This window comes from Amblyraja radiata, chromosome 6 (genome assembly GCF_010909765.2).
Source record: "Amblyraja radiata isolate CabotCenter1 chromosome 6, sAmbRad1.1.pri, whole genome shotgun sequence".
Lineage (NCBI taxonomy): Eukaryota > Metazoa > Chordata > Chondrichthyes > Rajiformes > Rajidae > Amblyraja > Amblyraja radiata.
The window spans coordinates 75,226,555-75,239,937 of record NC_045961.1 but is presented as its reverse complement, the minus strand read 5'-3'; the positions used below and the strand labels follow the sequence as shown (position 1 = coordinate 75,239,937).

The following is a 13,383-nucleotide window of genomic DNA, read 5'->3' as shown; positions in this document are numbered from 1 at the left end:
CCTGCTTTCTTATTTTCTCTCTCCTCATCCTTGCCATAGTTAGCTGGAGAATAATTGGGCTGAAAGCAACATCTAGTTTCACAGTGTCACACATTCACAGTCACCTGTAGTGCATAAAGTTCAAAGAGGATCAAGATAGCCTATTTAAAAGTTATCCTTTATAACTCATGTGTATTTTTCATGCTGGGTTCGGAAATATTTGCTGGATTTCTCTTCAGAAAGCAGAGTGAAGAATGCACAAGATGGTAAATAGAATACCTTGCTCTGAATGCATGACTAAGTTATCAGTCATATAATGCCGCAAAGGTAACTCACCAAACTCTTACTGGAGAGCAAAAATGACATTATGGGCAAATCTCAGGAGACTGGACCCAGTATCATTGTGTAGCGCTCACTGAGATTAAGGAAAGATCCACTTTCCTATCTTGATCCAGCAACCAGACTTCAGCATGAGATACAAACACCACATTGGAGAAAAACGATTGATACAAAATACAGAGCGTTGTAGATCAATGGAAAACATTATTATAGAAGGGACCACTAACATGTATTTAAATTAAATTTAACACATCAAAGTCATTGTTTCTTTTATCTGCCATTCATTGATTCAATTTTAGTTTGATGAGCAACAGTAAAATAAAATCATGAAAGCCATGCAAAATAAATAATTTTTCAAAAAGAAACGTAAATAAATTGATAAACATTATTCAGTTTCCAAGGAGTCATTCAGGAGTAAACTTTAGTCTTGTCCGTAGAGAAAGCAGTTCTACTGCACAGCTGCATGACTAGTGACCAGTTTCCTGCACTGACTAGATATCTTCAACATGCCATGGTCCGTTTAAAAAGTGATCTTATTTAACAATCACCAAGGAAAAGGCAATATGTTCTTGCATCTAAACCATAACTAATATTAAAAGCATGCTTACAGCTAGCTTCATTGGAAAGAGTTTACAAGTTCATAAAGTTTATAGGAGCAGAATTAGGCCATTTGAGTCTACTGCGCCATTCAATCATGGCTGATCTATCTTCCCCCTGAACCCCATTCTCCTGACAACCCCCTGACACCCTTTAGCCCCTGTCCCACTTAGGAAACCTGAACGGAAACCTCTGGAGACTTTGCGCCCCACCCAAGGTTTCTGTGCGGTTCCCAGAGGTTGCAGGTGGTTGCCGGAGGTTGCAGGTAGTGGAAGCAGGTAGGGAGACTGACAAAACCCTCCGGGAACCTCCGGGAACCGCACGGAAACCTTGGGTGGGGCACAAAGTCTCCGGAGGTTTCCGTTCAGGTTTCCTAAGTGGGACAGGGGCATTACTAATCAAGAATCTGTCAATCTCTGCCTTACAAATATGCATTGACCTGGCCTCCACTGGCTGAGTGAGAGGAAAACCTTTCCTAATGAGTTGGGGAGACAATGAATTGACCACCGGTTGTCATTTTATTGTTATTAGGCTTGGATCAGAAATCACTTCTGGAATTCTGCACAATCAACCCATGGAACTGATTTGAGTTCTGGCTTGTGTGCCATAATTGCACATTTGAGATTTTCTTTTAGTCTTGTTGGTCACCTGGGTTAATATTTATCGCTTAGAACAACAACTCTAACTATGATCTAATCTGTTGATGCATCTCAGATCTAATGCACGGCACATGACATTCACCTAATCAGTCCTTTTAAAGTCATCCGACCGCAAGCCGGTCTAGCCAGGTAAGGTTTTACAAAATCGCTGAGGTCAGAGAATAGTTGGCATTGTAAGTAAGTTTGAACCTCCATGCCACCAATTGGCTAGGTTCCAAAATTCAATTGCAAAGACTGGCTTTGAACATGTGAGGTCTATGATATGCATGTCTTTTGTACACTTATTAACATTATCAATAATTGCAAGGGTTGCTGAATATACTTCCAATTCCTACAAACGTGTCTAGGTGGCGCGGCCGACATTGCAGCGACCTCTGTAGGTCGTCTTGTCTTTTTTTAGTTTTTTGTCCGGTTGAATGTATAGTTTGTTATGGTTTTTATATTGTTTTTAAGCTGTGTATATATGGGGGGCGGGGGGTGGGTGAGGAAACTTTTAAATATCTTCCCTGTACGGGTGACCCGACCTTTTCCCTGTCGGGTCTCCGCTGTCCTTGGGGCCTAGCACCGTGGAGCGGCCCCCAACCGGAACAACCTGGGGGCTCCAGTCGCGGAGTCTGCGGACTTACCATCGTAGGGCTGGCTGGCTTCGGAGCGTGGAGAGCTGTGGTGGCATGCTGCTGCGGCCCGACTCCGGAGCTCGGAGGCTCCAGCCACAGGTCCGGTGGACGGTGACATCGGGTGCTCACCGGTCCCTGGTGGGAGACCACTTTTCGGAGCTCCCGCAATGGCAACTTTACATCACCCGGCGCGGTTTTAACAGCCGCGGGATTTGCCATCGCTCGCCGGGGGCTTTAACATCGGGAGAAGAATGCAACACAGGGGAGAGACAAGACTTTGCCTTCCATCACAGTGAGGAGGAGATTCACTGTGATGGATGTTTGTGTAAATTGTGTTGTTTGTATGTCTTGGTTCTTTTCTTGTTGTATGACTGCAGAAACCAAATTTCGTTTGAACTTCTTTTGAGGTTCAAATGACAATAAATTTGTATTGTATTAAACGAGTGCAAAGAAGGATTTGGTGAATATTTTGAGATGCACAAGATAGTGCCAGTGGGAAGGAACAAATGAATGAGCTGGAGCTCCGCAAGGGTGTCTACAAGGAGGCCCTGAATCGCGAACAGTGCAACATACAAGAGGTTCAGCAGTCACCATTTGACAAGTCTTTGTATAGTTTGTGTACAGCTACACCAATTACCATGAAATTTTAACTCCTCGTCTTTCTTATTTAACAATTGCTGGGGATTTTTTGTCATGGCAGCTTATTGTGAACAGGGGATCGATTTGAATGGCCAAGGAACCCACGTGAGTTTAAGAAAGACCATTGTCGCTGCACCTTGTGATTTACAGACGTATTTAAAGAGGTATTGAATTTTTAAACGGAGCCTGATGATGGTCCACAACGCACTTCTCCTGACGATGGTTGAAGCTGAGATTTCACCAGAGATTTCAAGAGAGACTTTACGGGGAAATAATTTGCAGGGTTCAGGGTAAAAGAGAATGGTTAGATTGCACCACGCGGACTTCAAGGGCCAAAGGGCGTCATATGCTGCAATGATTCTGTGAATCTACTATCCTGTTTTGAATTCATATCCCACAGGAGAAAGACACAAAATGCTGGAGTAACTCAGTGGGAGCGGGACAGGCAGCATCTCTGGAGAGAATGAATGGGTGATGTTTTGGTTCGAGAACCCACTGAGTTTGTTCCCTGTCCCAGAAACAGTATCCTGCCTGTTGTTATCAGGCAACGGAACCATCCTACCACAACTAGAGAGCAGTGCTGAACTACGATCTACCTCTTCGATAACCCTCGGACTATCCTTGCTGGCTTTACCTTGCACTAAACTCAGGTTATTCCCTTATCATGTATGTATCTGTACACTATAAATGGATCGATAGTGATCATCTTTCTGCTGACTGGTTAGCACGCAACAAAAAGCTTCTCAATGTGCCTCGGTACACGTGACAATAAACTAAACTGAAACAGTGTTACTCCAGCATTTTGTGTCTTATCTTCGGTGTAAACCAGCAGCTGCAGTTCCTTCCTACTCTTAATATTCCCCAGCTCCTTACATCCTGGATGCAGAGTTCCCCTGCCGCTGCCTCGCCACGTGCAAGCATCCTACCTGCTCTGTAATATCTCCGATTGCTGGCGGGTGATGGGCGACTTGGCCTGGTGCGGCTTCTCATTGGGAAAGCTGATCCTCCGCTTGCTGCTCGAGGGCGGGTGGCTGAAGGTGTGCGCCCGTCTCCGGAATAGCGGCCAGTCGGGGTCTTGTTCCCCGAAGGGCTGGCCCAGCGACGAGAGAGGGGATGCCCGAGGACTGACTGGCGGAGATCCAGGAGGAGACTCCCCGGGGGAACCGTCCTGGGCAGAAGCACCACAGTGAGTCAGAGAGAGAGAGAGAGAGAGAGAGAGGGAGAGAGAGGGAGAGAGAGAGAGAGATTAACGATAGTGTCTGCTCCAGGAACAGACAGCTAGTACAAACTCTGTAAATCTGTCAACAGATTCTCCAGCACCCATTGTATGCTAATTACTGCTATTTTACCAGTATCCTGCTGCTCTAAATCCAGTGAAGATTTACAAATACTGATAAGTAACTTTAAATTTCAAGTATTCTGCACAAAGTGTGCTGGGGAACAAGCTTTCCACCCTTCTCTTTTGCTGATAAGGAATTGCACAGTTTTGAAAGCGATCCTTGAAGCTGGAACTGCTTTCGACAGCACTTCCCCTGGATATCAGCAGTTAACTTCCTGCTTCAAGGAAAGTATCCCAACCAAATGAGTCTGTCACTTGAAAGCGTCACCCCGATCAGTGGCGTTGATAGAGAGAGAGAGAGAGAGGGTGGGGGTGAGAGGGAGGGAGAGGCAGACAGAGGGGGGAGGCAGACAGAGAGATAGATAGATAGAGAGAGGGGGGGGAGAGAGGGGGAGGGAGAGGAGGGAGAGAGGGAGAGAGAGAGGGGGGGAGAGAGAGAGAGAGGGGGAGAGAGGGGGAGAGAGAGAGAGAGAGAGAGAGAGAGAGAGAGAGAGAGAGAGAGAGAGAGAGAGAGAGAGAGAGAGAGAGATGAAAGAGGGTGGGGAGAGAGAATGGCAGAGAGAATGTAAGAGAGATGGGAGAGAGAGAATGCAAGAGAGGTGAAAGGGTGGGGGGTAGAGAGAGAATGTGAGAGGTGAAAGAGGGGGAGAGGAGGGAGCGAGAGAGAGAGAGTGGGGAGAGAGGGAGAGAGAGGGGGGAGGGAGAAGGAGAGGGAGAGAGAGAGAGAGAGAAAAGACGAGAGAGAGAGAATGCGAGAGAGGTGAAAGAGGGGGAGAGGAGGGAGAGGGAGAGAGGAGGCAGGGAGAATGTGATGGACAGAGAGAGAGGAGAGAGGAGCAGGAGGGGGAGGGGAGGAACGAGGAGAGAGGAGAGGGAGGGGAGGGGGGAGGGGGAGAGAGGGAGAAGAGGGAGAAGAGGGAGAAGAGGGAGAAGAGGGGGAGAGGGGGAGAGAGGGAGAGAGGGAGGAGGGGAGAGGGGGAAGAGGGGGAGAGAGGGAGAGGGAGAGAGGGGGAGAGGGGGAGAGAGGGAGAGGGGGAGAGAGGGGGAGAGGGGGAGAGGGGAGAGGAGAGAGGGAGAGAGAGAGAGAGAGAGAGAAAAAGAAAAGAAAAAGAAAGGAAAGAAGAGAGGGAATGAAGAGATGAGAAGGAACAGAGAGAGATGGCAAAAGGAATGGGGAGGGAGCGGTGGATAGGGTGCAAAAGGAACACAAAAATGTACTTGCACCAAGACTCACCCTGGATGCATCGGAAGCCAGGCTGTTGCAACGTTCAAAACTGTCCATGCTCCCTAATCGGCCACGCATCTTGGCTCCCTAAAATGGATAAAACATTATGAAGAGAATCAGTCAGGTTGCTGCTAGGGAGGTTGGTGGCTTCTACCCATATGGGCTTTGTTGAGGAAGGTAACTACATGATATTGACGTCAATGTGGCTGCAATGATACAACATTCCTGGCAGCAGGAATCTGCATGTATTTGCGACAATACCAGTGATACCTGGGAATGAAAGGCATGACTGGGGCAAGAAGCTTGTTACTGGACATCAATGTTAAACACCTATGTTCATCTTCCATGCATTTAGTTCCATACAGGGCAAAACTCACACTATAGATACAAAATGCTGGAGTAATTCAGCGGGTCAGGCAGCATCTCTAGAGAATTTCGGTACCAGAAACGTCACCCATTCCTTCTCTCCAGAGATGCTGCTCCAGAATTTTGTGAGTATCTTTGAAAGTTGAAAATTATGTGTTGAATAGAACACGAGCATAGAAGGGGTTGAAGGGTTAGCTAGACTGAACACAAGTGGGACCAGGGCTATAACTACAAAATAGCGTGCATTTGCCAGGTTGGTAAATGAATTAGTCCCAGGATAGACAATCAAACTGCTGGAGGAACTCTGCGGGCAGGCTGCATCTGTGGAGTGAAATCGACAGTCGATGCTTCAAGTCGGGATGCATCATCTCGACTAGAATCTCCAGCAGGTTGTTTGTTGCTCCAGATTCCTACATCATCTGTCTCTTGTGATCTTCCAGGACTGCAAGCTCTTCATATACCATGATGTTAGCACCTGTTATCCCAGCCTTCACATCATCAAACCAGAAGCACCGAGAGCACTCTCAGTGGCAAGGGACTTCAGCAGATATAGATTCAGCAGTCATAGGGTGATACAGTGTGGAAACAGGCACTGCGGCCCAACTTGCCCACACTGGTCAAAAATGTCCCAGCTACACTAGTCCCACCTGCCCGCATTTGGTCCATATCCATCCAAACCTGTCCTATCCATGTACATGTCCAACTGTTTCTTAATTGTTGGGATAGTCCCTGCCTCAGCTACCTCCTCTGGCAGCTTGTTCCATACACCCACCCATTGTGTGAAAATGTTACCCCTCAGATTCCTATTAAATCTTTTCCCTTCAACTTAAGCCTATGTCCTCTGGTCCTCGTTTCGCCTACTCTGGGCAAGAGACTCTGTGCATCCACTTGGTTACTGGTCTGTCAAGACCACCAGTGTGTGAGTTGCATTGGCTCCCCAGAGAGAGAGAGGGAGAGACAGAGAGAGAGATTCAGTGGAGAGAGGCTCTTGGTGGACATCAGTATTGATAGGATCCAGCTGGACTGTCCACACAGCCCTGCATTACAAGTCCCAACATGATCATCCTTCACAATACTCATGGTCATCCTTCACAAGCAGTCGTTCCAGGTGCGACAAAGGTTCACCTGTATCTCCTCCAACCTCATCTACTGCATCCGCTGCTCTAGATGTCAGCTGATTTACATCGGGGAGACTAAGCGGAGGTTGGGCGATCGTTTCGCCGAACACCTTCGCTCAGTCTGCAATAACCAACCTGACCTCCCGGTGGCTCAGCACTTCAACTCCCCCTCCCATTCCCAATCCGACCTCTCTGTCCTGGGTCTCCTCCATTGCCAGAGTGAGCAACAGCGGAAATTGGAGGAACAGCACCTCATATTCCGCCTGGGGACCTTGCGTCCGGATGGCATTAACATTGAATTCTCCCAATTTTGCTAGCCCTTGCTGTCTCCTCCCCTTCCTTAACCCTCTAGCTGTCTCCTCCCACCCTCCCGTCCGCCCACCCTCGGGCTCCTCCTCCTCTCCCTTTTCCTTCCTTCTCCCCCCCACCCCCCATCAGTCTGAAGAAGGGTTTTGGCCCGAAACGTCGCCTATTTCCTTCGCTCCATAGATGCTGCTGCACCCGCTGAGTTTCTCCAGCAATTTTGTGTACCTTCAATCCTTCACAATACACCTGGGTCACTAGACCCAACAGCGCATGCATTACCTTCAGCTGGTTCTGTTTCTTACCTTTAACAGCCCTCATTTTAATCAACTCAATGCACACCAAAACCATTCCTGAGCTCCCTTTCACACACGTCACACATGGGGGCAAGGTTGAAGGCTGCAATGGCGCTGGTACGCTGAGCTCTTCTGCAGCGCTCTTGAACGACCCAGCGCGGAGCAGCGTTGGAGAGTGATAAGGAAACTGCACAATCGTGGGGACACAGTCGAGAAAGAACGAAAACGCTTTGTAGACGCCTGACTGCGCCAGTGGTTGGTAGCGAGTTTGCAGTCGTTTGCAAGTCAGCAGCAGCCGCTCTGTGTTATTTTGTCAAGGCCGTCATCAAAAGCCATCCAGATCAGCAAGGTCATTTCGAAAGGGGACAATGTGCAAAACGGGAAAGGAAGGAACTGATTGCAAGGTTACTTGTGCCAATAGCAGGAAGAAAAGCACCAAACGGTTTAAATTTGCAGACCATTTATCGGAGGCTAATCTTTAAATAATTTTGACACTGTTGCAATAATTGGCCTGTTTGCTAAATTGTCTGCAGGAGCATTATCAAACGGAGGTCGAATGGAATGCAGGGTCATATGATGAAAATGTAACGGCCACAAACACTGGGGCAAGAGCGCTGAGCAGCTTATCCACCACTGAGCAAGAGATATGGTTACATTTTAATCAAACGAAACGCAATAAACAATCACAACATATGTAAACAGTCAGAAACTTTGCCCAGTAGGAAATGATTAGCCAGGGAGGGGGTGGGGGGCAGGGTGAGAAATGAAACCATTAGCTCACTCATGATGCTACCATGCTGTCAATATTTAACTTCCCAATTTCATAATTGGGTGCAAGAGGAAGAAAAGGAAGCTGTTCAAATGAGTGCATTTCTTTGGGCCGAGGGGCTGCAATGAGATTAAATCAATTATTTTGGACAGTTCAGAAAGCAACGCGTTCATGCAAAGGTTAGTCTCCAATCCTACATCATTCCTTCATTAACGAAAAAGACTGGTATAGTGTTCTTAAACATAGCCCTCCCTCAGTGCATTAAACTTACTCAAATGCAACACAGCTGATGTTCCTGGGAGGTTTTACTGTCAAAGGTTTTGCAAGCTCGCTATTTTAAAATGAATCAAAGCATTCAATTATGTTTTCCCACTTGCATACACAAGTAACCCAAAGTTGGGTCCAAGGTACAATGTAGATTTTAACACATTAATGTTTGCACAAACATACACATGTGAACGGGCCATTCAGCCTACCGAGTCCACACTGATCAACAAGCGCCCATTGAAACTAATGCCATTATATTCTCCCCATATTCTCATCAACTCTCAGAGTCTACCTATTACCTATATACTAGAAAGAATTTATAGTGGCTAACTAATCTACTAATTTGCACATATTTGAGATGTGGGAAAAACCTGGATACCTGGGGAAACCCACCTGGTGACAGGGAGACTATGTAAGCTCCATAAAGACAGCACCAGAGGTCATAGTTAAACCCAGCTCATTGGAAGTAAGTGACGACAGGTCTACTAGCTGCGCCACTGTACCAGTGCTAATGCTTCACCTGAAACTTCTCCACCTAACTTCATCTTGTATTTCAACATATCACTCAGCTCTTTCTTCATTACACAGTTTCTCTATAATTGTCCAATGAAGCTGCCATTCTGGTAACTTAAAAGTAGACCATCCTGGCCATGCCCTCTTCTCACTTCTACCATCAGGCAGTAGGTACAGAAGTCCCACATTGTATCAGCAGGTTCAGAAACAATCAGGTTCTTCAACCAACCAGCACAACCCTAATCCTACCTCTACAATGGAATACAACCCTCATTATAACGGATCGTGCGGGAGGGGGGAGGGGGGGGGGGGGGATTGCCGATTTCAAGTTCAAGTTCAAGTGAGTTTATTGTCATGTGTCCCTGATAGGACAATGACATTCTTCAGCACACAGAACATAGTAGGCATTTACTACAAAACAGATCAGTGTGTCCATATACCAGTGTGTCCACTATAACCACGTAAGGGATTATTATTGTATGTAGCGAAACAAACAACTGCACATGCTGGTTATTACACAAAAGGACACAAAGTGATGGAGTAAATCAGCAGGTCAGGCAGCTTCTCTGGAGAGCATGGACAGTTGAGGTTTCGGGACAAGACACTTCTTCAGACTCTTGGTCTGAAACTGGGCCTGGAATCGAGGTGAGTTGAAGGCCATAGCCTGCTGGGTGCCAGGGGAGAGACGAGGATTATTGGAGTCATTGGTCGCGGCACGTGGGCAACTGGAGTATGGATAAAATTCGGCAGCGGCAAGTGCGGCCTGGATGCGGCCGAGGAAGCTGTGGAGGTCTACAGAAGTCTACAGAACTGTGGAGTCTACAGAACATTATAAAGGTTTTCCTCATAGCACCTTTTCTTCCTTTCGCAATCTCCTTCAACTACTGGGACTGTTTATAACATGAAGAGACTTGGACTGTTAAAATTACTTTTTTATTTTTTTTCAGGATCACTCCTTACAAAATAGGGGTCATCCATTTAATCTTATTGAATGGTGGAATAAATCAAGGGTGCTAAGTGGCCTACTAGTCTGTAAAAAAGAATATATATATATATATACTGAAAAAAGTTTCATATATTTTTTTTTTCTCAGAATAAATTTTTTTACAGATTAGGTCACTTGGCCCCTCGATTTATTCCACCATTCAATAAGATTAAATGGATGACCCCTATTTTTTAATAATTTTTTAATATTTAAATATTTTTTAACGCTGAAAAAAAACTTATTTTATTTTGTTATATTGTTTACAGAGTACTATGTTTACATATTCTGCTGTGCTGCTGCAAGTAAGAATTTCATTGTTCTGTCTGGGACATATGACCCATAGACTATCGACTCATCTTTGCTATTCTGCAGGTCAAAAGCACCCATTCAGTTGGGTCGGGTTGGGTTGGGTCTCTGCCAGTATAATCCTGGTACTGGGCCCCATGTTGTGTGCAGTGACCTCTGCCATCCACACTCTCTTCACATGAAGCACACTCTATCACCGGGTTTGTCACATGCTGAGCACAATGTGATCTGCGGGTGGTTTCATTAAACGTCCAAAACAAAGATGGGACTGGGAAGTAAGAAGAAAACAGGAAGCTAGATTGAGAAGCAGATCACAGTGCTTCCCTTTGCGGCGATACAGCAAACAAGGGAACTCACCAGTACCTCTAAAACAACAACAAAGATAAACATACAACTCAGCAGTGGCCCTGTGTTTAGTGTGGGCACATTTGCAATGTCTGCGGACAAGCTCCAATAGTGGCCTTCAGCAGAGGTCTGATCGGGCCCATTCCTCAGACACATGTACGATGAATGTAGGAGTCTAGTTTAGTTTAGTTTAGTTTAGTTTAGAGATACATAGAAACATAGAAAATAGGTGCAGGAGTAGGCCATTCGGTCCTTCGAGCCTGCACCGCCATTCAAAATGATCATGGCTGATCATCCAACTCAGTATCCTGTATCTGCCTTCTCTCCATACCCCCTGATCCCTTTAGCCACAAGGGCCACAACTAACTCCCTCTTAAATATAGCCAATGAACTGGCCTCAACCACCTTCTGTGGCAGAGAATTCCAGAGATTCACCACTCTCTGTGTGAAAAATGTTTTTCTCATCTCTGTCCTAAAAGATTTCACCCTTATCCTTAAACTGTGACCCCTTGTTCTGGACTTCCCCAACAGCCTGGAAACAAGGCCTTTGGCCCACCAAGTCCACACTGCCCAACGGTCACCTCTACTTAGGTACACAAAAATGCTGAAGAAACTCAGCGGGTGCAGCAGCATCTATGGAGCGAAGGAAATAGGTAACGTTTCGGGCCGAAACCCTTCTTCTTCTTCACCTCTACTTGTTCTATCCTACACACTAGGAACAATTCTCAGGTCAATTAACCTATTGCACCCAGAGAAACTCACGCGGTTACAGGGAGAACGTACAAACTCTGTACAAACAGCACCTGTAGTCAGGGTCAAGCCCTGGGTCTCTGTGCATTTTGTTAATTTCTTTCATTGCAGTTGTTTTTAAGCTGCACAAGATTTAAATATTAAAATTGAGAAACCACCTTTCATTCCATCTACTGTAGGAATTTGAAAGAAGTGGCTTTCTGTTGTCTGTCATTGTGGTCACATTTTCCATTCCTCGAAACCTGACACAGAATAAACAAACAAGAAACTGCAAAATTTGAAATAAAACTAGAGAATACTGGAAACTGCGAAGTGGGTAAGTGTCAAGGCTTTGAGAAGTGTTCAGAAATGCTAATGTCTATGCCTGCACAATCAATGCAGGCCTATAACTACACACACTCCACATACGGCCTGTATTTGTGCACAAAATCTCAGACCTGTATGTACAACACTTGATCATGGGCATAGAAACAGAAAATAGGTGCAGGAGGAAGCCATTTGGCCCTTTGAGCCAGCACCGCCATTCATGGTGATCATGGCTGATCATCCACAATCATGCCTGCCTTCTCCCCATATCCCTTGATTCCGCTAGCCCATAGAGCTCTAACTAACTCTCTTTTAAATTAATCCATTGAATTGGCCTCTACTGCCTTCTGCGGCAGAGAATTCAACAAATCCACAACTCTCTGGGTGAAAACGTTTTTTTCTCATCTCAGTTTTAAATGGCCTTCCCTTTATTCTTAGACTGTGGCCCATGTTTCTGGACTCCCTCAACATTGGGAACATTTTTCCTGCATGTGTTAACAGCTGATCCCGGATTTCAGGGCTCCATATGGGTCCTGTTTATGGCCCAGCTGGAGTCGGAGAGTCACTGCCCAGAAAGGCCCGATGATAGGAGGAGGACGATGATGGGGAGGAGCTCACTGGTGCAGACCAGCGGCATCGGCGCCTAGTTTTAAGGTGAAACAACACAAAGTGCTGGAGTAACTCAGCAGACTGAATCAGTCAGAAGAAGTGTCCCGACGTCACCTTTCAATTTTCTCCAGAGATGCTGACTGACCTGCTCAATTATGCCCCTGTCCCACTTAGGAAACCTGAACAGAAACCTCTGGAGACTTTGTGCCCACCCAAGGTTTCCATGCGGTTCGCCGAAGGTTCCTGGAGGTTTTTGTCAGTCTCCCTGCCTGCTTCCACTACCTGCAACCTCCGGCAACCACCTGCAACCTCCGGGAACCGCATGGAAACCGTGGGTGGGGCGCAAAGTCTCCAGAGGTTTCCGTTCAGGTTTCCTAAGTGGGACAGGGGCATAACTCCAACACTTTGTGTCCTTTAGTGTATTAACTGTCATCTGCAGTTAATACACTATCCTTTGTTTCAACTCTCCATACCTTACTCGGTTATAGCGTCCAATCGGCAAAAACGGACACCCACTCCCTCCCCGAGAGTTTACTGGAGTTTCTTTGGTGATCAAAGTAAATAAAAAGTGTTTTCAATCAGATACGGGAAAAGTAAACACAAATGTGCAGGCAATGAAATCTCAGTGTTGCAGAACTTGGAATCATCGGCAGGCGTTGTTATTGGCTGCGTAATGAAAAATGGTAAGAAAAACAATTACATTTGGTTCACATACATTGATGAAGAGTGAAAGAAACTGTGCTTGAATGGAGAAAGAAGTAAAAATGTCTTTGGAGTGGAAAAGTATAATCAATTTTCCATTGGGCAGACACTTTGCCTCCATTACAATTGATAAGCCATTGTTATATTTGTGTCCGAAATTGTTAATACTAATAATGGTAATATTGAGAATACCAAGGCAGATTGTTTTCTCTCTAACAATCATTATATGATTGAGTACAGAAGCTCGAAGCAATATGCTATTGCAAATGTGTTGACAAGACTGCCCCATGAGAATTCATTTGAGAGGGTAAGTATAGTCTTTACAACAAAAATATTCAAAGATGCGTTTCTGCT

The 13,383-nt window shown here is 45.9% G+C and overlaps 1 protein-coding gene across 5 annotated transcripts in view; it reads right to left on the bottom strand.

Annotated features, from left to right (window-relative positions):
* The window catches only part of tbc1d4 (TBC1 domain family member 4), a 226,236-nt gene that overhangs the window by 49,807 nt on the left and 163,046 nt on the right, over positions 1–13,383 (bottom strand). For 4 of the 5 annotated variants that reach the window (XM_033023006.1, XM_033023007.1, XM_033023009.1 and 1 more), the window contains exons 9-10: positions 5,404–5,481; positions 3,757–3,998 (exon numbers count right to left, since the gene is read on the bottom strand). In XM_033023006.1, the coding sequence (XP_032878897.1) occupies positions 3,757–3,998; positions 5,404–5,481 (320 nt within the window). Of the gene's footprint in view, positions 1–3,756; positions 3,999–5,403; positions 5,482–7,486; positions 7,738–13,383 lie in introns of those variants that run through there. The other variant, XM_033023010.1, reaches the window with a different exon arrangement.